We start from the raw sequence: 25,617 nt of genomic DNA on the forward strand, positions 1-25,617 counted from the left end.
CACACACACTTCCTGTGGTAATCCCTGTTATTGTGGGTTATTCTGTCACTGTGTGTTAAAGATGAAGAGTGACTGCGATGGAATGTGGTACTGCTTCTCTCCCTCTCTCTCTCTTACACACACGCACACACACGGTTGTATAGTTGCCTCTTTGTAAAAAGGATGACAACATATCCTCTGGGAGGGTAAAGTGTGTTTATGGGTTATGGGAGGATTATTATGAGAGGCATTGTTTGCTTTTACACATAAAGGTTTTGCTTTTCGGACACTTTTCACTATCTACTTGGAAAAGACCAGTCATTTGGTCAACTGTGAATAACTGGCACTTTACCATAGTTGCTCATCTTGTTATATATTTATTTTTGCACCAACAGTATCCTCAAATATAAAGCATAGACTTGTCTCAATAAACTCTCATTTAGAAGTGTTGAATGTCGTCGTACTCGGTTTGCGCTCCTTCTCAAGTGTCTGGTTTATGGAACTCAAATGGAAAAAAGTGTACAAAAGTCATCGCAATCAAATTAAAAAACTCTCCTCTACTAAATACTAAACTATTAGGAGAGGCGAATACGAGCTCAATATTTGAAGACATTTTGTGGTCATTGTAATATATCAAATAATACAGTAGAAATATTTTTACAGTTATTGGTGCTTGCAGGAAACACCATTTCCGAATGGGGATCACGTAAGGGTACATTATACCTATACCCCCCCCCCCCCCCCCCCTCCAAATGTCGACAGTGGATTTTCATCAACTGGCATGACAGGGTTGCATTGTACAGCAATCCGGCATCTTAAAACCCTGAACACCTGCTTGAAGGATTAAGTGTCATTTTCAAGAATAATTAAAGCCCTCAAGGCTTGTTAAGGATCTGTGGACATCTGCAGTTGTCTTTTTTTTTTATCTATTGAATGAAATCTTTCACCATACTTTAATAGTATAATACTTGGGGTAGTTCTTATGAAATGCAAAACCCTGATCCTAAAACCAGCCATGCAAAACAAACATCTCACTACAACATCGACCTCCATGTCTCTTTTCAATGCTTGTTGTTTCCTTCAGTTACTCTTTCTCCCATCAACTGTCACAGACCATTAAATCAGATTTACTGTCATTGCGCTCACTACCTGTCACCATCCCTCTTACACTCGCCAACAACACTTCAAATTACATTCATAACTTCCCTTGGTCAAAACACTGCTCTGCAGACAGAGCTCATAGAAAGCAATTTCACCCCTCTGTCGTTGACAGCCTTTAGTCTGGGTATTAAAGTCCGCATTGTTGCCCCACAAAAGGGATGCCCCCAAAATTAATAAGGTCTCGATGAAACTGGTAAAACAAGTTCATGTGCACACTCATACTTGAAGCACCAGACACCACCAACCACGAGGTAGGACTAGATATGTTTTTTTTACTTCTTCCTCCTCCCTTGAACATAAGAATTGTGTTGAATGATGACTGATTTCTCTTTCCTTTTTATTTACCTTACCTTCTGTCAAATTATTACTGTATTTGTTTTATGTTCAATAAACAAACAAAACGAAACAAATGGAACCAAATTCAGTTGGTCTTCACATTAAAAACCATCATTCCCCCCCAAAAAAAATCTATCCACATTGTGCACCAAATTGGTTGAATACATTCCTTTATTTACATTCGGCCATCTTGTTTGTCCACCGACACGCTGTGTCAAAAAGACCCCAATCATGCACAGAGAATATCACACTTGACGTGCTTCAGAATTTTTCACACTGACCTCCACTTGTTATGACATTGTTGAATCGTCCCTTCTATAGATTGGCACTTACGACTGACAAAAAAACACATTTCAACCAGAGATGGCTTTATTTGTCCCTAATTGTATTTTTGACGCAGATTTGAAAAATGTGCTTTTTTCCCCCTTGCACATGAGGTTTTTTAGATATTTTCGAATTTGACCTATGCATTGCAATTTATAGCAATGACCTTTCAGAAAAAAACAACAAAAAACTTGATGAACCTAACTCTTAATTTATAACTATTGGAATGCAAACCTGATGTGCTCAAGGGAACCCCCCCCCCCCCCCCCCCCACACACACACACAAAAAAAACAAGGGCAGATTTAGAAACGGCACAACCCACAAATGATTGTATCTAAAAAAGTTTGCATGCATCTCTGGTTAAAATATTTACCACACAGCTGTTGAACAATGTAACCAGAGATTTGAGTTAACTTGGTTTTTCGACAAAATGAACACTTCGAGTTGTCAATTCCGACATCCACAAACATCAAAAAGATATTTGGCCATGAACCGACTTCAAGGACGGGGTTTCCTTAACTGGAGTAAATACTGTTTCATATACTCAAATTCTTCAAAGCATTTTCCTCTTTTTGTGTGTATGTGTGTGTGTGGTTTTTTTTGTTTTGTTTTCAACTCTCAATATGGCCAAAAGAAATACAGTACAAGGTGGGCATATAATTGATATGTGCATCGTATATACAGTTGAAGCTCCAATTATTCATACCTTGGACACATTTGAACTGAAAATAAAACCAGAATGTGATAGTCCATGTTTCCATCGTTTTTTTTGTCTTCCCCCCAACAGGTTGTTTTATCCTTAGCGCACCATATGAACTATTTTGACTTCTTGCAAATTTGGAATCATTTCCATTTATTTATTTGTTTGTTTGCCAAAATGTATTAAAAAGTTAGAGAGAATAGCATTTTTTTAAATTACCGTTTACAGTTAGTTGTCTTTATTGTATAATTTTCAGCTAAAAAGATTCATCCTAACAGTAAGTATGACCAATGTAGGAATCATTTTGGAGCTGAAAAGCATATTTAGTATATCTAATGTGTATGGCAAAGTATATACAGTTATCTTTTTTTTAATCTTAAATGCATAGTAACCTTGAAACGTGGTAAGGCTTAAATAAATACACAATAGCTGAAATAAATAGACTTTGATGCACTATGAGAGAAAATAGGAAACATTCCGATGTTGCGCACTCTTGTGTATAAACACATCACACGGCCAGTTTATCAAACATGCTTCAGCGTTTCGGCCGTTCCCAGGAGATTACCTCCCGTCTGCCTCCGCATGTGTAGATAAATGACTTTCACTTAGTCAGCCAGCCATGGAAAGGTCCATAACCTCACACAGTTTATTTCCTGCTACCCAATGTTACCTTCTCTCCTCTCATTTGGCATCCATTGAACACTGAGAAATAAATCGCTCAGGAGAAGGACAAGGGTAGTGAAGTATCCAAGCTGCTATAGTGACGTAAAATATTTTTTTAAAAGGTTATTTTTGACACAAATCACTCTTCCATAGATTTATATTTGTACAAACATTTAGAGCATAAACATCTCAAGCACCATCGAGAAGGATATCAAATCATGTAGAAGACACAGAAACCAGCAGAGATCACTGCCTCTGAATTTCATCTTTTTCCCCCTCCCTTTAGATCGCATTCATTTCATTATATATTAATAGGTGTCAATATTTTTTGTTTGTGGTGACAGGCAGAACTACACTGCCGCAACCTATCACCTTTTTGGCCATAATTCCTTCCTAGACAAAAACCATGCCACTTTCTACCATTGATAATGGCACCGTAGGAATGCAGTACTTATCTAACGGCGTTATTCAATTAAACGTAAGCTCGATTTTCCATGGCGAATAGCTCTTTCATGGCGTACCCCAATTTACTGCCTCTGAGGCTATCACTAATTGCGAACATGACGTCTCTGCGAACGCTTCATTAGCTGAAGTGTTGCAGATCCATGACATAATGTCGAGAAAACTTCGCCGACGTGAGCGGTACCCGCGAAGACGCATCATATCCCCCCAAAGACATACTGAATGCGGCTAGAATCTCTACATGGTCCCATTGCCTTTGGTTATTAGAAAACACACATACACATACATTGACAAGTCATTGAGTGTCTTTACAAATAGAGCAGAACAACACGGATACAAATAACAGACGTGCGTCGATCGATGGATGTGCCGTGGGGAAAGAAACATTCCTGCGCTGCTTTGCGGACACGGAAAAGCCTTCACATCCTTACATCAGTTAGCAGCGTAGGAACGTTTGAGTGTAAAAAGTCAAGCTTAAAACAGCACCAAAATGAACAAGATTTTTTTTTTTAAACATTGTGTGCTGACTTAAGTTCCATCAGATATTTGGTCCCTTTTAAATGTATTTATAGTATAAATAACCTGATTCCATTGAATTTGTTTACTTTTTTTAAGGTTATTTAATTGAGGTCTCTTGGCCAATGTAAACGTCCTGTATAAGCAGGGTTCGAGTTGAGCGTTAGCTTGACACAACAAACTAAATCAGTTTGTTAGGTTTGTAGAGCCCAGTCGTTTTTAATATACATAGTACAGTGTTGCCTCGGATCAGGGTTACCCGACTTCCGAATTTTTCGAGATACGAATTGTTGTTAACTTGCTGTCAGAAACTTTTGAGAAGTGAGTACTGTATAGTGGGAGTGGCTCAGTTCACAACATGCAATAGCCTGGCAAAGTGAATAAATCCTCAGAAAAAGAGGCTTCATACCGTTTAATGAACTCCCGGTGAGTTTACTGTCAAACTAATCATAAACCACCACATGACTTTACCTCTAAGTCCACTAGCAATGTCATAATTATTATAATGCGGACAGATAGTAATACCCACATGGATATATTCTTTAATCTCTGCTAAATCTCTGATATAAAGGATATCTTAAAAATGATTATTTTCACTGCAGATAAGTGAGTCACTTACAGCACCTAAGTGAAACTCTTTGTCGCACACACCCGAATGAATGTATTCATCGTAATTCATCACATCCCATTTCTGGTATAATTATATGCTTTTACAAAGTAAAGGCATGATATTTTCTTCATTCAGAAACATTTTTCACATGGTATTTCCATTCACGACAATAAGGAAAGATAATTTGAGATAGCAGTGTTTTGAGTTGCAAACATACTCATGAATGGGGTCAATTCATATCTCAAGGCAACACTGTTCTACTTTTGGAGTTTGGAGTCAGCTGGGTTAGGCTCCAGCTTACCCGTGACCATAATGAAGACGAGTGCCATAAAAAATAGATGGCTCGATCATAATAGACCCCCACAGATGGATGAATTTACTTTCTGGGCCTCGGCTCCCGCATAACTTGAACCCTGCCCAATAGGATTTTGACCATATATGGAAATAGTGACCCACAGTTGTGTCATATTTCCAGACTGCAATGAATCCATCAAAGAAACTCATCTTTTTGTATGTTTTACTATGTTAGCACCAAACTGTATGTACTGTTGTTATTATTGAAATGTTATCAAGGCACTTTTTCTCATCAAGTTGATTTGTCCTTTTTACTCTGACCGGCTCTTGGTCTTTTTTTAATGACTGCAAACCAGGGCATGCCGTGGGCACTGGATTCCTGTTTCGTACTTGTTTCAGCTCCGGATATAAGATGCTATAAAATCAACAAAAAAAGAGACATGGCAGTATGGGTCCTTTTCCACCAGTTGGTTGTTTGAAAGCTTCCTCGTAAACGTAAATGCTCTTCTGCCCTTCCAGATGAACAGACAGGCTCACTCCAATGGCCGTTTAGCTCAGTACATCTCGAATTGATTCATCCATCACCAGTCCTGCTTACCTTCAAGTGGAGATGGAGTGGGGGTTATTGGATCAGTTCATCACGAGAACCCCCCACCCCCTTTTATTTTTTTTATATTCCAGCCAAGAAGCATTTATTTGGGAACAGTTTTTATATTGACAGAAAAAGTGTTGCACCATCCCGCTGCGCGGCTACCGATGTCTGGATGACACGTCGAAGCAAGTGATCATCATCAGGTGAGCTTTGCAGAAATTCACTCTATTCTCCAGTTTGTCCGTCACCGTCTCCAGAGCTTCCAAATACTCCAGTGAGTCCACCTCGTACACCTGCTGGAGCTCGACTGAATGAGAAGAGAACCGAAAACATCGTCATGCTTCCGGTTCAAAGGTAATTTGCGAAAAAGGTTTAGCCCACAGACAAGTCCAGATTTGGTCATTAGTGACTGTAGGTGAAAGTTTTTCGACTGGCCTAATTTATCTCCAGATTTGAACCAGATAGAGTCTGCAATTTTCCCGCTAAAGAGTTTTTCGTGTGGCCAGTGAGTCACATGCTTGACATATTGATAAATATCTCATTATTTTATTTTTGAACTTCATTTGAGTTAGCTGCCACAGCTTAGCACCTACATCAAAACTTTTCGCATGCAACTCAAGATTAAAATTTTTTTTTTTAAAAATCACATCTTGAAAAACACATTCGGGTCACAAAGCTGGACTATTGATCTCTTGCATCATATTCATTTCCTGATTTCCAACATGGTTTCTCACACCATATATGGTCGTGGATCTACATGGTATCTGGGGATTTCTGCCATGAAATAATAATATTTTTGGTACTGAATTGAAATTCTATGAATGTTCCTGCTGGGATGAATGTCATTCTTGCACTGACTGCTTGGCGAGATGTCGACTGACTCGAACTCCTTCAACAAATAAGTGCAAAATGTTGCTTCGTGGTTAATTAAGTTGACAGCAGATGAGTATTTAATCATCTGCAAGATTTTCATTTACGTCAAACCAATCAGCGATCCTCACTGAGTGTTTCATCATAGCATTAAGTGCGACTTTGTATTCATTCAGTGACATCATTGGAGGCCACTGCTTGTTTTTTTTTTTTGCCCCACTTCATCTTCGTAATGAGGCTTTTATGCATTTTAACCCAACTGTAATGTCCCTCTTGATGCGATTGCACTGAGACTCTTCTGGCCGATTCCGATCACGTTCCTGCATTCCCATCCTCATTCATCCGAGGAAAAGCAGCACACACAGTTTGTGAGCCCTGACGTTGTTGCCCTAACAATGAACCCTCAAGCAAAGTCACATTCATCACATCTCCATGTGTACGATATCGACTCAAGCTTCTCCACCGAGTTGTCACCATGACGTTAGCTATTGAGGATGCTGATGCAAATTCATTATCACAATTTACAGTAGATAACGTCCTTGGAGCCACTGTGCCATTGTGTAAATGAATGGCATAGACTTTACCGGTTTCAGTTTAAAACGACGTCATTTACGTACACTCGGTGGTCCATGTGTGAGGCTCCAGCATCAGGTGCTGCTTGGTCTGTTCCAGCTCTTTCTTCAAGCACTGGTATTTGGCTCGCACCTCGCTGATGCGCTGCTGACGGTGCTCCAGCAGGCGAAGCTTGCCATTGATGTACACCGCCCCCTAACACACACATGGCTACAAAGTGAGTGCACAATCTATTGAGGTGACTGGAGCAGCGTCTCCGGTACTGACACGCTTGCATACGATCGCACTTCACAGACTATTCTCTATGAGCTCTGCTGGCTACCGAGGGACACCGAGCTCAAGTTTAAGTGCTCCTCTGAAGAAAAGGACTAGAATTTCATGCTTTCATAGTCCGTCAAACATCACGGTGCCATCATTTCGCATCAGATTAACATATGGCAGCATAAGTTGCATTTGGCATCCAATGTATGACATTTGCTTAAACATGTGAATACTTTCAAACACTGTGCTTTGATTTAATTAATTCCTCATCAATAATGAAAGTCTGTGATACTAAATAACTATTTGTGTGTTGTATATTCTGGCTATAAATGAGTTTGGTCCATTGATTCTCAATTATTTTTCTTAACCCCCCCCAGAAAAAGGAAATATTTTAAAACCCCCAACCCCCACCGCTAACACTCCTTTGCAACTATATATAGTGTCATGTATCTACAAAATTGTTGTAAGCACACCTCTGCAGAGGAGCTAATACTACTTGTGAACTCTGACAATGATAGAGCCAATGCCTCCTACGGTAATGGAGGTGCAATTTCATTTCTAATATGGCAAAAAAAATAAATAAACGTTCCCTGGTGGAGGTGCATTGTTTGGAAGGAGCACAATGTGTGGAGGGGAAAAAAATACACAACACCCCGCCATCAAAACCCTCATCCCAACTGTGATCTATGGTGCAGGGAGCATCATGGATTGGTAGTGCTTTGTTACTTCAGGGACTGGACCAGGACAGAGTTCCTAAAATGTTTTGCCGAAGAATATCTGAAGCTTAACTGAAGAGGTTGAATCACCAGCAGATGGTCGAAGTAACTCTACAGCTGAAGGGCTTCAACAGAAGAACACGTGCTCCCCGGAATGGTCTAGTCACGAGTCCTGACCTCAACCTGACTGAGATGATGTGGCATGACCTTCATATCGTAATGTTGCTGAATAATTTTATTACAATGTGCAGTTAAAACAGCTGTTAACACCCAAAAATCAGTCAGCCACTCAGGGTAATACTAAAATATTTATCTGTATCAAACTTTGGTCCCCACCTTGTCCCTCCTCTTCTGCAGGCGCTCGACATCATCAATCTCATACACCTTGATCTCAAAGGCCTCCGCCATGGCTCCCGGACCTCGTGGGTTTGCAGAGGCGGGCGGTCCCAGTGGACCATCCACCCAGTATGCACCTGGGCTGGAGGAGGAGGAAGAAGAGGACGTGGCTGACTGTTTGACGGTGCGGTGAGGAGACGAAGAGGAGTCCAAGGTCAGTGCCGGAATCAACCGACGACGCTGGAGACCTAAAAATGTTATAATTGAGAAACGGTTTTATATTACAGACATAGAGGCTATTACGGGTATGTTTCTGTGTATTGGTACACATAAATTAAGTGTGATTTTTAGATTGTCTTTGTAATGTAGCAAGTCTACCTTGCTACATTACAAAGACAAAGCAAGTCTACCTTGCTACATTGCTACCTAGTTAACGAAAACAAACACAATAACCAAACCCCAAAAAAAACAAATTTCGCTCTTGATCTTCACGCGAATAGCTACCCATTTTTTGGTGAGTTGCTACCCTGCACTGCTCACAAGCAAATCACAGAGCACACATACACAAACAACCATTCACGGATTTGGTTTAATTACCAAAACTCCATGAGACTTACTGACACTTTTATTATCCAGAAAACATACACAGCCTAGAATTTTCTGGGTAGACGTACCTATTTTAGTATGACTTTTGATATGCATTTTTCTTTTTTTTTCTTCTTTTTTTTAAAGCTGCTGTCTAAGTGTGGCAAAGAAAGGGCAAGAAGAAACACTTGACTTTATTATGTAGTAGGTAGCAATGACATAGGATTAGGCTCTCGCTGGTAGAAAGGTAGGACAGTGGAGGGGACATGGAATAAAATTTGGAATGATAAGTGGATCTAATTTCAGTGCAAGTGAGCTCCTGGCGGGAAAAGTGAATGACATTTTCTGGATCGTGCTCATATTGCATCTCTACTACAGCTCACTTCTGCGACTGGCTTGATGTCGGAGCACGCTTTTTTTGACACTGAGAAAGCCTTCAAAAATGCAAGCAAATCCAGACTTGGCACCGCTTGGCAGGAGGCGATTCTGCACCCCACTAGCATGCTGAAAAGGTTATTCCAATTTAAATTAATAATCAGACGCCAGACGCACATTGAGTTCAAAAGTGAGTTGATGCACATATCCATCGTCATGCTCAAGCAATGGTGTGTAATTTAGCAGGCATATTAAGGCTCCTGCGTAATGTACTAGTGAATGTAGATTCATTATAGCCAGCAGCAGCAGTTCAGTTCCCCTCTATCATTTCACACATGGTTGGTCGAGGTCACCTTTCCTACCTGACTCCTTGTGCAAGCACATTCCTTGCACACGCACGCACGCATGCACACACACACATATACACACACACACCTTTTTATTTTGAGTTTCAGTGTAGCTCTAATACTTTGTGTAACCGTCAACTTTACAATTGGCCCTTTTGTATACAATACAGTAGAATTAAATAGGGAAGTCTTATGGATTGTTTTCAGACCATTCCGTGATTTATGCTCGGTGAGAGAAACTTGCATGTAAGGAAATGACTTTGACATTGTGACCGAATTTTTCATGATTTTTCTTTTGTTGGCTGTAATTTATGATAGCAAAGCCCTGCATGCAATGGTAAGTCAGTCCCTCCCCAATTGCCCATTCAATTAATCATGAATATCAATGAAAAGGTAATAAGAGGAAGTAACTGGACAGTTGATGAAAAATGGCCGACCTTTAGAGAGTGCAATTGGTCATAATAACATTATTGCATGTAGGAAAACTAAAACCAAAGGCTGCACATTTGCTCACCGTGAAATTTAATTTCCATTTTATTTCATTTTATTTATTTATTTTCACAATCCTGAAAAAAACTAGTCAAACACCTCACCTCCTAAGTGTCCAGTGTTGCTCCTGCCCTTCTTGTTGCTCTTGGAGCTGCGTCTGGAGGAGGTGGTGGCGGAGCTGTGCTCACTGAGCGAGTCTTGAGCCGAGGAAGTACTTCCTGTGTTCTCGCTGCTGTCTCTTAGCATGCTCTCGTAGCCGCTGCTGCCTCCGCTGTGGTAGAACAAGGCCGTCTTACCCATGGCCGGAGGTAGTTCACCACTCAGGACACTGCTGGTAGATGCCAAAATAAGGTATTGTTTAGAAAATAGTATTTAGGTAACGATAAAAAGTTGACCTTACCAACGAGACATCTTGGGTTACAACAAAAGCTGAAGGAATGGATCTACGCATTTTACTGAAAAAGCTGGATTAAAGGTTGCCTTCGATGACCATGACCTGGATGACTGACAGTCTACACATACCCCTCTCCAAATACCTGTTGTCGCTAGCATGGCCACTGCTGCAGCGATGTGGTTTTCGTGGAGCAGTGATCTTGCTATAGGGAGACGGAAGGCTTTGGACCGCTGCTGTCCGTTCCTCCCCTGGCCCTCCTCCAAGAACACCTCCTGCTCCCAGTGCCCCTCCACTGCGATGTAACAAAACATTGTTAAATGTCCATCTATTGCTACTCAAGAGAAAATCTTTTGATAGGTTAAAACTGGCCAACCTTGTCCCTCCAACTACTTTCTCCTCCGCTGAATCTGCACCCCCTGCATGGGCATGATTCCTGGAACGTGAACCTCCACTTCCTTGGAGAAGCTCTGAGATACGGCCATTAACAGCCCGCAGGGGCAGCTTGGCAGCCAAACTCCCCCCTCGACTGCGGCTCAGAGACTGCGTAGACCAGGATGCAGGAGAGGGTCCCTGCTGCTGCACAGGGCCCTGAATGGTGCTTTGTGGCTGTGGAAGCAGACACAAAGCAGAGGACACAGATTGAGGGTGTTTCATAGGCGACAGACATCGATCTGAGTTTATAAACTACAGCGCTACCTTGACTTACTTGAATTTAATTCATTTCGTGACCGAATTTAAAACTCAATTTACGTGCATTTTAAATCATTTGGATAAAATGCGATAATGATTTCATGACCAGCACGCAAAAGGCACCATAAGTGATGTCTGGGACCTCCCCAGTAAGTCTGCATGCGGGCATTTGGAGATTTTGCCTTCTGTAGTTGCTTGTGAGTGTTTTCAATTTGTCTTAGTATGGTTGACTGTTTGTCCTGTTCAGTAAACGTCTGATGCTGGTGTCTGTTTTATTTTTTTATTATTGTTATTTTTTCATGTACTGTAACTCCACCAGCAGCATGTCTGAAGCTCGGTTGTAACGTACATTTTGGCTCGCAACCCAAAGCAGAGCAAGTGACCAGCCGATGGTCTCAAAACTTGTGAGGTGAGGCAATTGGAAGTCATGGTATCACTGTGACTTCCTATTGGTGCAATCTCCATACAAATTAAATCATACCTTTCCATTAGGGGGAAGGCTTGAGCTTCTACTCGAGGCTTGGCTCAGAGACTTCGTAGAAAAGCTGAGAGTCTTGGTGCTGGAGGCAGACAGACTCCTGGATTTGGGACTACTGGTCATCAGCAGCTTACTGACAGCTGAGATCTTTGACTGACCGCTTGATTTGGCAGGCGACTGCGGGGCACTGCTCGGACCAGAACTACCTCCAAAGCCGTTTCCGGCACGAGTAAGACTGCGACCTGTACGGGGTATGGAGCCATCTCCCTTACATCCTCCCCCCCGGAGGCTTTCAGCCCTTTCAAGGGAGAAGCAGTCATAGTGGTGCGATCCACTGTGGGCTCGGCCAAGAGAGTTAGTTCTGCTTGCAAGTTGCTCCAGCTTAGCGCTAAAGAGTCTACCACTGTCGATACTGGAGACATGTTGTCTGATGGCACATGATTCATCTGTAGAGCTGCCCGGCATAGAGACCTCATGAATGGGCTGGTTTAATGGACTGGCTGCCCTGTTACGAAGGTCAAGGCTGGATTTGCGTACAGGTGGCAAAGGCGGGATCCCACTCTTTTTGTGGGAGAAAAAGCCTTGTTTTCCAGTTGATCCCCGGCGGTCAAGTGTGGCACGCGGACTGCAGGGTGTTGAAGAGGTGGTACCAAAATTCTTGTACTCAGTTGTGTTATCTAAGCCGTCATGGCGGTTCAGACGATGCCAGGCACGAGGGAGACTGGCGGTTCGGTGGATTTCTGGGTTGTAGGTATCAGCCAGACATTCTCCTTGGGCAACACCAGTGACCATTTCACAACCATCCACTACTCTCTTGTAGGAGTCTGGAGATGATACCACCTCTCCGTTTGAACTCGACCCACCATGTTCTTCAACTGTAGACAGAAGAATTGAAAGCAATTATGCCAATTGTAATAAAATTTTCACAGACAATCTGGAATTGTTAACATGATTAATAATCAGAAAAGACCTTGACCAAGTTCGAACTGAAATTTGTATGGGGTTTTTGATTTTTGTTTGAACATTAACAGGCTATGCTTGAAGGATGGCACAAGACATTGTGACTCGACGCAGAGTACCATTTCTGGGATGGACATTACCAATCACACCTTATGTTGTGTAGCCTTGCTAACTAATCAACCCGCTAATAAAGTTTAAATGAAACAAAACCTCTCATTTTGTGCTTGGTAGAGGCAAAAGAAATAGCTATTTTCTTACCATCCCTGCAGAAATTTTCAAGGTTCCCATTTCCAGCTGTTTCAGTCCTCTGCCCTGATTGGCTCTTTGAATGCTCCGCATCATTCTTCACTGGCCTGACTACCTCATTGGGCCTCACATCCTCCAGTACACGTACCAGCCAAGGGTCCTCAAAGTTCATCTCACTGGAAATGGAAGCCAACTGCTGTGTGTTTAATTTTGTTGGTGAGGAGCAGAGAGTAGGTTCCTGCATGGCCATCTGTTTGATAGCTACACAGGAGTGAGTACTGATTGGGGTCTTGAAGGTAGAGTGGCTCCCAAGTGCTGTCAAAGACTGGATGGTTGTTTTAGCCATAGATGGAGGCATTTTTCTCAAACTGTCCTTGGTTTGCGTTCCCTTCACCCCTCTGTTCTCTGACATAACTCCATCTAAACTCCCTCTTCTAAAACATCCACTGCTTCCATTATCTCCTGCCCCATCTAGTCCCAAGGAAATTAGGTTGTGTTCAGCCAAGGCTTCCCCTTGATGACTTTGGGACTGGCTGAAGCTGTGAAGTGAGTGATCACCCTCACTGCACCCACTCAGATCACTCATCCAAGAGGCAATAGGGGTCATCACCGAGGCAATCGCATCCCCCTCCATGTGCAGCTTGGCCATTGTCACCTGTGGAACAATTTAATTGACAAGAATAAAGAACCTTACTCCGTGGTCAGAACAGTTTGTGTCCCGGTATAAGAAGCAGACACATGCCCAAAATTGAGAAGTTCTGGCAGCAATGGGATGACTGACTCCATATTTATTTGACCAACTTTTCACTTGGTGTCTGTCAAACTAAAATATCAAACATCGTGTATCAAGCACACTAACCTCTGCCATGGCGACAACCTCTGTAACCGCAGAGCTTGTTGCAATCACACGAAAGCTCTCTGCAGCTCCATCCTCAACGGGGCTCGTGAGAACTCCACAGGGCTGGGCGTCCACAGAGTAGCAGTCACTATTGAAGCTGATAATGCTCGGTGGGCGACAGGTCAGACGCTGTGTCATCATGAGAGCTGTGTCATCGAGTGCCTCCTCTTCTCCTGCAGCCCCTGTGTATACTGATAGCTCGTCACACAGCAAGTGATGTCCAGCTAGTCCTGCAGTGGTCAAGTGTGGATCATTTCAGACCTTAAGACCCTTCAGTTGTTGAAACACAGAAGTATTTCACTCACCATCCCGATGTGTATCCAAGGGTATCGGAGGGACATCATCATCACAGAGTGTTTCTGCGGAGCCCAGGCTGGTAGACAGGGATGGAGTTGGATCTTTGACTTGTGGACTCATACCAACAGGAGATGTTCTGGATAGTGGATACTTGGTGGAGGAACGACCGCTGTCTGCAGCCAGGCTGTCTGCAAACATATTGATAATATTTGGTAATATGGCCCATTGATCTGCAAGTATTTTTTTACTACTTGGGGCGAGAGGCATTGTTCACCCTGGACTGGTGACTTAAGAAAGACTCTGGACTTTTTATTATGTGAATTTTCTTTCAAACAAGCTAACAGTTTGTAATTAAAATACAATCAGGAGATGTGGAGAAAGACATACTGTCAGAGTTCAAGGCTTCTGTTGCTTGTCCCTCCTGAGCCAAAGTGTGTGAAGCCAGTGGGGATGTTGCTGGTATCACTCCCTTCTGAGTGTACACTTTACACCGTTGAGACGGCGAGGACGGAGGCCTGGTGACACCCAGAAGTTTGACTGCATTTTTATTTGTAAGTACACATGCAAGTACAAGGAGCATCACAGAAAACTGAATACAAAATTATTACGTGATTTCAACTGCACTTCATTTTATTATTGATATTGAACTTCACCTGTATTCTGAGGTTTTCGTCAGGCTGGCGATTCCAAGGCGTGGGGATCCCAGTGGCCGTGTCTTCCCCTCAGTGTTAACTCCCATGGTCAGATTTTCACGGCTGTCCAGATGAGATATTCATATTTTTTTAACATCAAAATACCTTCAGAAATGTGATTGTGCACAAGATGATAATGTTCAATTTTGGTTGCAACTGTAACTACATTTTGGTTAATTTTGGTTGACTATTGTGGTTGTAGTTTGAACTGCATTCTGTGAAATGTTTTTAATAATTTTCTTTATGTGAAGTCCCAATGTGATAATTCAATCTTGTCTCACTTGTCATGCTGGAGTGAGGCCTTGGACCTGTGAAGGGGGTTTGATGCATTGCTTCCTGTCACATTCCTACTGCCAGACACGAAGGTGGACCCGGAACTCTGAGCCAGACTGTGGATAATGGTCTGAGCCAGCTCCGCCTCCTCCACCACCTCTTTGATATCTTGCAGCTGCTCTTCATTGGTCTTCCTTCTAGAATGTTCTGTCGAGGAGGAAGTGAGCTGGACTGGACCTCCTGGGGAGTAATGTTTAACTTACTTTGGTAATGAAATTTATATTGTTGGTGACAGATTGTTTACACACGGAGAAAACAAAGAAGCGAATGGCACTCTACATTATTTTAATGTAAAGTAATTCACCTGTTTTGGCCTCTGTGTCCAATGTAGCAACAGAGGAATTCTCAGTGGGACTGACTGAATCCTCAGAAGGGAAACGTGGATCTTTGGATCCTTGTTTACAGACCAGAACCTCCTCAAAGGGAAACTTTGCCACCTGAATAGAATGAATGACAAATAACATTTCGGGCTCTATTTTCATTCCGGGGGCAAGGCTAGCATAAAGTGCAGTCTGACTGTAGGCATGGGTGGAATTTTCTATCTTTTAATGGTTTGTAGATGTTGTGCCTTTAAATAATCAAAAAGGGTTCTGCAAGACACATTGGAGATGGTGCAGCTTGGATTTGGCATAGTTGACTTCAGTGCTGCCCAGCACAGCTTACAGGAAAACATCATACAGTGGTCCCTCTACTTACGAACGTCTCTTCATCTGAAATTTTCAAATTATGAAACACCTCAACAGAAAAATATTGCCTCTTGTTACGAAAGAAATTTCAAGATACGAAAGGTAAAAATAGAGTTTGCTACTGGAAGCTCCGACTGTCCTGAACGCAAAATACTAATAGCTGCTCTGTCATTGGCTATTACCCAGCATCATCCTGGCATCCCATTGGCTAAGACGGACCTCTACTTTATGTGTCTGTGTGTAGATAGATAGATATGTGTCGATGCAGCGTCCTCATCATTCGCCAATGAGGTGTTATGATATGAAATGTCAATCACCCAGAAAAAGTGTTCACCAGTTGGGCGATCACACACAATGCTGATGTTTGCCTTAGACATTATCGAAGGATTGTTAAAAGCCGACAAAAGCATGGATTGGTTCTTTACAAAACCCCAGGCAAAAAACACTTCTGAGAGAGGACATGAACTAAAAGGGGGCAAAAAACCCCCAGTGAGGACTAAGTCAAAAGTTAAATGACCATAATTTTTATTCTTTATTCTTTGTTTTCTTTACATTATGCACGAGTCTCATTTATTGTGCAAAAATCTAATTGTCACATGTATTTGTTACATATTTTGATGCATTTTTATGCTTTATAAAAACATTTATGTCTGAATTTTGGGGGTCTTGGAACAGATTAGGGCATTTACATGGAAAACGCGTCTCTACTTACAAAATTTTCTAGGTAAGAAATTTCTTCTAGAGCCAATTAATTTTGTAAGTAGAGATACCACTGTATTAACCCTCAAAAGACACACAACGCAAAAGTTTTTCCTACAATATAGACTCTCCAAATGTTTGTCACTCGATTGTTCATAAGCAGGTTAATTTCTCAGGATTATGATGGTGCGCTTCACCTCCTCACTGCCATCAATGCAGTCCAGTCTTTCCTGCAGCTCAGCAAAGGTGTTGCATTTTAGGCACTCGGCCCCTTCCTCAGGCACAGGGGCCAAAGGCTGTCCTAGTATCGACTGAGCCTGAGATGGTCCACCTTGCTGGTCTTGGCTCTCAGGCTCGGGCTGCACCTGCTGAAGCAGAACTTGAGGAATCAATCGTCAAATCATTTATGTCGGATTGTGACCTAAACGTCGTTTACCTTCTGGACCGCCTGACTTTGTAGCGTCTCTGATTTTGCTCGCAGCAGGGCGGGAATTATCGGCACAAACTCCGGTGGACCCTCGTTGTCTGTCAACTCCCGATCTGACACAGCGGCCCCGTTGGGACCCACGTAGATGACGGTGTCGCATGACTGCTCGCTACTTGAATATTGTTCGTCCGGGTCATTGGACAGGCGCAGCAGTGGGAGGTCTGAGTTGGGGTCGCCGCGGTGATGGAAAGGCCGCAAATGGGTGGGCCGACGCATGCGACCTTCTTCGCAGGAGCTCTCTCCTCCAGAGGAGCTGGAGGTGTACTGCTGAGGACAGATGATGATGACAGGAAGACAGAAAATTATATTTTTTGACGAGGTGTTATATTGAATTTGCGCTTTAACTGAGAGTGACAAAGAAAGAATGAATAAATCTATTTTTAACTGTCTTCATCCAAGAAACAAATGTCATATCTCATCTGGGTTGCAGCCTTATAGCTCATTTGATCATGCCTGTTTCGGGAAGAGAGAATATTGTTCATTCTAATGACAGTGATTGGATTTTGTGTTCATTTTTAGACACAAGAATACTTTTACATTGACTTTTCTTTAATTGAGTCACTCAAAAGTCTTTTTTTCCATCTGAGTGCACCGACACTAAAGTTACATAAACTTTCTATTTCAACATTTTCATGGCCACTTGTTGCTTCGCAGTCTTCATGAGACTTCTGCCTAGCAACACATCTCTCTCCAAACCCATTTTGAAATAATCTTTTTCCTTTTTTAATTATGCTGTGTCATCATTCACTTGGAGCAGACGGCTTCCCTGCCCCGTACAGCAAAGAACAAACACCGTTCTTCTTGCACCACAGGGACAGCAGCTAGGTGTGGTGGTGCACTGCTCCAGTTCAGTTCCCTTTGAAATGTAATGAATGAGGCAAATGTTTTATTTAGACTTACCACGGTGACCTTAGTTTTTTTCTTCTTCATGCGTAGGACGCGGGATGCGATCTGGATAGTGGAGAGGCTTTCCGAAAAATCCGCCGGCGAGGCCGAGATGTGAGCGATCATGGTGGTGCGGCAGTTCATGTTGCCTAGCGACTCCCTCAGCAACATGGTCAGCTTGCTGTCCCTTGGGACCGACACAGACGACAGTATTGTACACGGTATACGTTGATGATGTCATTCGAATGGTTATTCATAGCATAACTGATAAAACCTGCCAACATTTTGAAATGGTAGATTATGTGAACAGATAAAGAGTTGAGAGGCAGAACAGATTAGAGAGGCAAACTTCATGCTAATCCTTCTGTTCTATTTTTGGATTAGTACGAGCAAGCACAAAGGTTTTAAGAGAAGCGTTGCAGATATTAGGCAGACTAATATTGGAAGTTTATCTTTGTCTTTTTTTCAGAGATTAAATTTGCAGACTGGAGACTGAGAGTTTGTTTATCAAAAAAAGTGTGTTACTGAGGCCATACATGCCGTTTTTTTTGTGTGCATACAATACATGTGCCGTGACCATTCTGTAGATCTCCTGCCGCTATCCCCCTTTAAAAAAAAACAATCACACATCCTGCAGTCATATCTCTCGAAAACAGGTTTGCATTCAAACACATTAGTCTTGACCTCTTCTCTTTACTCCTTCTTACTGCCTCAGCGTTCAACTAATGCTTCTCTCTCCCTCAGAGCAACAGAGAGTGGCGAAACTAAATTTGCAAGCATTTATTTAAGATTTACAAAACAATTCAGTCACGTTTTAATACTTGTACTGTAATTTTACCACACGATGCCTTCTTGGAGAGTGATGTGCTGTGAGTGATCATCAGGCTGTGCCAGCGTGCGCAATGAGCCATTACAAGCAATGACAAGGTAGATTTGTCATGAACTTGAGAAACAATGGCCATTAACCCTTAAGAGACATGATTTGTGCCATTCTGTTATGTACATGCCCATTATAAATCTTGATTTTATTTATGATTTTAAAATACATATTATTATTATTATTATAATTATTATTTTTTTGTTTGTGGTGGTTTTTTTTAAATTTTATTTTATTTTTTTACAATTGTCACCTGTGTTCCTTAAAAGACCATATAGCCAAACTACATGTGGCTTTCTGTCAAACATGGCCAAAACGTCATCAAACGCATTTAATAATGAATTTGTCATGGTTCTGTTTGTGACCAACAGGTGGCACTGTAGGGCTCCGCCTGCAGCTGCACACCTGTTGGTCATTGTGTCATTAGTTTGTTTGTTTCAATGGACTCCCGGCACAACCACTCTGTGTCGGGTCATTGTTGCTGTTGCGTGTCATGTTTTGTCTTCTGTCTCAGGTTTTGTTGCTACTTTGTTTCCTAAGATTTCTGGATTTTATTTGAGTGAGTTTTTAGCTAGTTTAGCTAGTTAGCTAGTTTTTCTACTGTTTGCAATTTTGTTAAATACATCTTGGTCACTCCACCCTGCTCCTCCCTGCCCTCCTGCTTTTTGAGGTCCTCTGCACTACCATCACGCCTAACGTGACAGAATTGCTATCAAGTAATCCGACACTATAGCCTTGAAGTGACATGCTCTCACTTGAGTCTTGAGGCGTCTAAATCCCAATCCCACATTAGCTCCAGCCACCAAATTACGACTCCAACTTCACTGATCTGATTTGACCATGTAAATGTAAGTGCTGGTGATTTAATTATCCCACCACGGCGCACACAGCCACATAGCCTCAAGAAGAAGGCAGGAAGGAAGGTAGAACAAGGACACGGAATAAAAGGAAAGGTAGACAGAGAGATTTGCATAGTGTACAACCGCTAATTTATACTCAAAAAATGTTTGCTTTTTCTCTCTTTCTCTTGCCATTTGTCCTCTGCCTTTTGTTGTGTTCAACTATTTATCTTTCTATCGCCTTGCAGCTCTCATCACTTAACTACAGTGATGAATATGCAACAGCAGGTGTTGTTTCTGACATTGACTCCCTAAAACCTTGGGAAACAAAAAAACTGCCACTTTCTTAATTCCACTGCGGCTTTCTAAAATCTGTTAACCTTGTGCAAAGTACTCACTGAAATGCCTAAATGCTTTGAGACGACACAATAATTGGATGACTTTTTTTTTTTTACGTGGCCAATGTTGAATGACTCAAGATCATAATTCCGATTGCACATTTAACTATATTTCCTTCGTTGACTGCTGTTTTTATCCATTTTCTATTGTGCTTATCCTCATTATGGTTGCAGGTGACTTCCCCATTGAAGCTTACTTGTACGGGATGTGTTTGCTCCCGTTGACCAGGGCGAGGATCACGTTGCCGAGAGCTGACAGGGAAAGGCAAAGAGGTGCCGAGCTGGCCGAAGAATTTTCCCTGCCTTTCCCCACCGCCCCGCCCTCGAGGACACCGACATCGCAGCTGCCCAGGTCCAACAGATGGAGGCGACTGCGACCTCCCGACACTTGCAAGGTGGCAATAATTCAATGAAGTGTTTAGGGGACGTGCAGGGGAATGTTAAACAAACATCTGAAAACAACAGAGCTGTTTTGCAGCGTATTTTAGATTTGATTTGAACTCACTTCCTCCCTTGCCCGTCTTCTCCATGCGGTACTGATAAATATGCAGTGTAAACAGCATGTGCGAATTCCTGTGGTCTTCTTCGGTGGTGTCGTGACGTTGGCTGCTGTGGCGGGCCGCGATGGCTGCGTCCAGGAACCAGGCTGCCTTCTCTGGTGTCGGAGCACGCAGTTCGGACTGGTTCTGGAGCTGTGGTGAGGACGGGAAAGGAGGGAATGGGGAATCAGACAAAAGGAGCGGGTAAAATATTATTAATGTTGCGATGCACGCCACCCAGCAGGCGCTTGTATGATTGCCAGATTCTATTAACACTTTCTTAATGTGTGTGTGCGTGAGTGTGTGTGCTTGCTATACTGTGGGGTATCATTTCTGATGAGATTATGTCAGATTAGTGGGGGATTTCACATCTGTGCTTGTATCATACCTCTTAATCCCATAACCATATAACATCAAACGAACACAGTTTTCATTTGTTCGGCAGTGTCATTGGACCGGCCAGGGCTGCACTGCCATCTTTCAGAGCACAAAATTATTAGGTTGTGGGAGGGGGCATGGGGGGGGGGGGGGTCAGATTGTGGGCGTCCTAATATAAGACAACATGTCTGGTACATGTCAGAGCGTTCCCTCACATTGCTTTTCCCTCACTCAAATGATTTTACACCAACTTCCTATTGATGTTGTTTGCTCAACTAAAACAGGATGTGGTTATGACTGCTGCCTTTTCGTGAATTAGACATTGTTCAGATTGAGGCTCATTTGCATCGAGGTGTTTTTTACCTGCATACCACAGATGGGGTCCTCGCACAGGTAGACCCCAGGTGACTGTCCATCCTGCAGGCTGCCAGTGGCCACCTCTGAGAGTAAGTCCTTCAGGTTCTCGTCTTTGCCCCAAACCTTTTAGAAGCGCGCGCATATCAACAAACAGTAAAGTCATCGCCAATATCATGACACATTTCACTGTAATTCACTAAAGGCAGTTTCCACCGTTTTCAGTGAAAACTGGCCAAATTTGGATAGTTTGGCTCCTAAAAATGCCAACAAAAATGTCTTGTGACATGTAATTTTTATGACATTGTTTTTTTTTTCCTCTTTATATCACTTCCATGTCAACGCTGAAAACAATTGTCCCACTCTACTTTGTCGAGTGGGAATGCAAGACATGACATTCTAAAAGTAGTCAGTGTGCATGTTTGTAGTGTTCCTTATATCATCTAGCAAAACCCAAAGGAACAACTTGTCTCTTTCTGACAAGGAGGACTCAAGCTTTCTTTGAAAAATGGCACACTTTGCCTCCCCTTCCAAATTAACACCCAGCAGTGTGTCTAGCGCCGCCATTTTGGTTCTGTGCCCCCGCAGCTGGTACCCAAGTGGAAAGGAGCCCAAACATGCTGACATGTACCGGGCCAACGCTTACCTCAACTGCAGACACACGGACAGAGAAGCGGGCCCCTGTTTTCTCCCTCCTCTCATTGATGAGCTTAAAGAGCCAGGAGATGGCACAGGGGATGATACCTAACGTCTGCAGGGAGTCGTGGTGGCCAATCATGGTGTAAGATTTGCCTGCGTCAGACAGACAGGCAGACAGTGTGTGAAATTCAGTGTGGATGAAGTGTGTGTTTTCCCCTTGGCCACACACACACAAGACACACACACACACATGCTGTGGCTGTCAGGAGATCGGAATCCGCAAAAATATGTGAGACACCCTAATGAAGACCTATAAGGACATGAGCAGCCCGTCGTGTGTGTAATTTGTTCTGCGACCTGGTGGAGGATCAAGTGCTTGTCAGCAATGCTCTGAATTCACAATATAATCTCTTTCCTCCTCCACCGCAAGGTTTCCTCCACCATTGAGAATCACTGTCACAGCCGAATTTTATCTGTCACGTAGAGACGGGTGTGATGCCGATGATTTTGTGTGAGGAGGCCAGGTTCATGAAGAATATAAAAAGGCAAATCGGGCCAGATTCTCTTCATTGTAAAAAGGTACAAGAATATATATTTTTTTGTTTTTAAATATATCACGCGGCCAGACATGAGTCAAGTTCTTGTCCGTGTGCGTCAAGTCACTAATATTGATAGTTGATATTGATTCTCCCCTCGTGGTCTCTCACCCTTCAAAAAGACAAATTATTACACCTGTTCAAAAAAAGTGAGACAGTTCAGTACACACGTGACGTTTCATTTAGAATATTCATTAACTGCATGTTGTCTGTATTTTGACAGATTCGTCCCGCTTTAAGCGCGTCTGCAGAGGTTTGCAGCGGCTACAGGTTCAAATTTGGCCCCGGCCTCCTCATGTGGAGTTCTGCATGTTCTCCCCGTGCCTCTGTGCGTTTTAGTCCACTACAGACGTTGCCATCATTCCTGCAAGAAGGAATTAGTTGCATTCCTGAAGGTCCTCCAATGAATTCAGTCGCATTTGGACTCTGAGTCTCTTCGTTCGTCGAAAACTTTACTTTATGAAAGCAGACTGTGAGAGCCAGCGTGTGTCCACAGCCAAGAGCCACAGAGCCCATTGTAAATGCTCAGTGTGTTACTTTCCCTATTTTAATTAGTGAAAAAGTTAATGCCTTTGTAATGCAGCCTCATTACTATGGATGGCCGTAGGGGGACTGCATCAGCGCACATCTGTTGTTACAGCCATTCCAACTGGGGAGGTCGGCACGGCGCGATATCACCTCGTAGAACGGTAATATTGATTGAAAGAGCAAAGAGCCTACTGCTGTTTGATGGATTCACCCGCGAAATAAAACGACTCGCTCACCATTTATCAAGTAACAATTGAGCAGGGACAAGCATAAGACCGTGTCTGGGTCCCTTGCACGTAATGTCTTAACACGGCAAGGGTTGACCCAAGGTTGTCCATCGTCCATATTTATATTCTCATACAGTGATTCTCAAAGTGCACAAGTGGTCATCTCTGCAGTGGGACATGAAAGAATCACTGCCTAGGTAGGTATTTCAGAACGGTTGATGTCTTCTACCCTGCTGTATTCTAATATTGGTTATGGATGATGATACTTGGTGAGGGGTGATTCTTTTTTTTTTTTAGGTGGGACTGGGTGTCAGGTTTTACAAGCACTACCCTAAGAAGTTATGCTATGGGTTTGATTGTGAACGTGCATGTTAGTTGCGACATGTTTTAGTCTGAAGTGAGAGGTCCCGACCCTTTTAAGATTGCGTTCAGGAGGATTAGGAAAACTGAGACAGATTAGGCCCAAAAAGACACACTAATCCTCTGCTTTCTCGCGCTGATCGATGAGGGCCAGTCGAGGCGCGCCGTATTTTCTCTTGCACATCTGTGCATGCGTTCATGCGCATGCGTGCGTGCCTATGTGTGTGTCTTACCCAGCTTGGAGTGCCCAAAACAGAAGACGCATCCGTCTGCTCCATTCACGACCGACTGAATCACCTCGGCAACCGTTCCTGCGCAAACTTCCGCCTAGCAACAGGTAAGGCAGGACAGTCACGAAGAACCAATTAGAGCTGACGTCAACAGACTGACAAAACCCGATGTGAGGTTAGCATTCAACACTCTCGTGTTGGTACGAAGACACGAGATGGATGGATGAATATATGAGGCTGATGAATGATAAACATTTCATTTCGATTCATGTCGATGGACAGATGATAGATGGATCACAAGACAGATGGATAGAAGAGTATGATGGGTGGCAGGTTGAGGTACCGATGAGTCGGGCCGCCCACTGACCTGCGACGCATCAGGAGGGAAGGCGCCGTCAAAGGTAAACATCTTGGGAGGGACCTGGTTGGAGCCCACTCTCTTCTGAGAGGCGGCGCTTGGTGTCTGATTGGTTGAAGGGTCCATGATGGTGATCTGTTTCTTTCTCGGGTCGACTTTGAGGAAAGAACTGGACTCCGCCAGGTTGGACTGAGATGCCGGACATACACGCACCATCACTTTCACCTGAGGGCCAACAAGAAGAAATGTCACGAGGTATTAATCTTGGAAAAGTATTCTGTGGATACACTCACTCGCACAATTCAATGAACGACGCACTCGCGTCTTTACCAAGATCATCCACGCTGTATGAGCATCTCTTGGACGTTTTCATCTATTCGAAAGAAATCACGATGAGATTATAGCTCGAGTTCCATTAAAATAGTTTATTGTGAAAGCAGAATATGAAGATAAAATCTGAAGCTGTATGCAAACAATTGGCTGTCATGAACAACTACAAATTTAATATATTCCATAATTTTTCCTCACGCCTTTTTCCGACTGGTCTCGAACTGTCAAAATGTTTTTTTAGCAGTTTTTCAATTCCTCCCACTCCCATCAGAACCTTCACAGCCTCAATTTAAGCGGTTGACAGCCGCCATTGTTTGCTTTGACAGCTGAGCGTGCAACATGCTGCGTCATCACTTCGGATCACTCGCAATATGACACAAATGAAATCCACTCTCTTTTTCTTATGTGGAAATGCATTCGTTTCATCTTGAAATATACTCAAAGATGGCGAAAGAAAAGAAAATATACGGTGGGTGTAATATTGACACATTGCCATCCTCCTCTGGTTTTATTGGAAATATTCATTATTTATAAACATCTTGGCAAGTGGGCCTGCCAAGAATATACTGCCTATGATTTATTGTAAGTTTTTCATTTTCATGATCATTTGTCCAAGGAAACAATAATATCAATGTTTTCTTTTGCTTAAAGAGCGACGTGAACACAACCGAATCCCAATGTAAGAAGAAGGAACATGCGGAGCTTCTTTGGAACGGAGCATGGTGAGTTATCTTTTTAAGTCACGATATATGATTATATTGTCAGAACATGTGAGAAAATAGGGTGTCTTTATCAGACAGTATAACAGGCAATATGAAGGATAACCAGTGATGCGAAGAAGGCACTCGAGTTCTTACATAGTGGGGGACAGGGGACTCATGCCAGACACCAACGCGTGTAACATCGTGCTGTTTTAGCCACGCCCACACAAAAAAACCCTGAAAAACTGTTTAATGCAAAATTTCAACTGTTAGGGACGACTCCGCTGTCAGTCTTTGCATATTTTCATCAAGTATCTTTAAACGTATC

General features: G+C 42.8%; 1 protein-coding gene and 1 long non-coding RNA gene across 9 annotated transcripts in view; one reads left to right on the top strand and one right to left on the bottom strand.

Moving 5' to 3' along the window:
* Positions 1-1,629: 1,629 nt before the first annotated feature.
* Positions 1,630-25,617, bottom strand: part of kif26ba (kinesin family member 26Ba) — a 67,700-nt gene continuing 43,712 nt past the window's right edge. For 3 of the 7 annotated variants that reach the window (XM_052062822.1, XM_052062823.1, XM_052062817.1), the window contains 23 exons: positions 24,268-24,483; positions 23,904-23,997; positions 21,967-22,112; positions 21,330-21,446; positions 20,555-20,741; positions 20,247-20,436; positions 17,951-18,122; positions 17,000-17,317; positions 16,761-16,931; positions 15,483-15,615; positions 15,127-15,358; positions 14,807-14,908; positions 14,541-14,668; positions 14,162-14,341; positions 13,818-14,086; positions 12,971-13,613; positions 11,756-12,627; positions 10,958-11,190; positions 10,727-10,876; positions 10,295-10,521; positions 8,395-8,642; positions 7,126-7,276; positions 1,630-5,945 (listed from right to left, as the gene is read on the bottom strand). In XM_052062822.1, coding sequence (XP_051918782.1) covers positions 5,797-5,945; positions 7,126-7,276; positions 8,395-8,642; positions 10,295-10,521; positions 10,727-10,876; positions 10,958-11,190; positions 11,756-12,627; positions 12,971-13,613; positions 13,818-14,086; positions 14,162-14,341; positions 14,541-14,668; positions 14,807-14,908; positions 15,127-15,358; positions 15,483-15,615; positions 16,761-16,931; positions 17,000-17,317; positions 17,951-18,122; positions 20,247-20,436; positions 20,555-20,741; positions 21,330-21,446; positions 21,967-22,112; positions 23,904-23,997; positions 24,268-24,483 — 5,328 coding nt within the window. In that variant the 3' untranslated portion in view covers positions 1,630-5,796. The remainder of the gene's footprint in view (positions 5,946-7,125; positions 7,277-8,394; positions 8,643-10,294; positions 10,522-10,726; positions 10,877-10,957; positions 11,191-11,755; positions 12,628-12,970; positions 13,614-13,817; positions 14,087-14,161; positions 14,342-14,540; positions 14,669-14,806; positions 14,909-15,126; positions 15,359-15,482; positions 15,616-16,760; positions 16,932-16,999; positions 17,318-17,950; positions 18,123-20,246; positions 20,437-20,554; positions 20,742-21,329; positions 21,447-21,966; positions 22,113-23,903; positions 23,998-24,267; positions 24,484-25,617) is intronic. The other 4 variants (XM_052062820.1, XM_052062819.1, XM_052062818.1 and 1 more) reach the window with 4 other exon arrangements.
* LOC127599209 (uncharacterized) overlaps positions 20,619-25,617 on the top strand; it is a 47,955-nt gene continuing 42,956 nt past the window's right edge. For both annotated transcript variants that reach the window (XR_007962019.1, XR_007962018.1), the window contains exons 1-7: positions 20,619-20,746; positions 21,343-21,412; positions 22,444-22,538; positions 23,908-24,007; positions 24,183-24,301; positions 24,421-24,513; positions 25,240-25,310. This is a non-coding gene — a long non-coding RNA (uncharacterized LOC127599209). The remainder of the gene's footprint in view (positions 20,747-21,342; positions 21,413-22,443; positions 22,539-23,907; positions 24,008-24,182; positions 24,302-24,420; positions 24,514-25,239; positions 25,311-25,617) is intronic.

This window comes from Hippocampus zosterae, chromosome 4 (genome assembly GCF_025434085.1).
Source record: "Hippocampus zosterae strain Florida chromosome 4, ASM2543408v3, whole genome shotgun sequence".
Classification (NCBI taxonomy): Eukaryota; Metazoa; Chordata; class Actinopteri; order Syngnathiformes; family Syngnathidae; genus Hippocampus; species Hippocampus zosterae.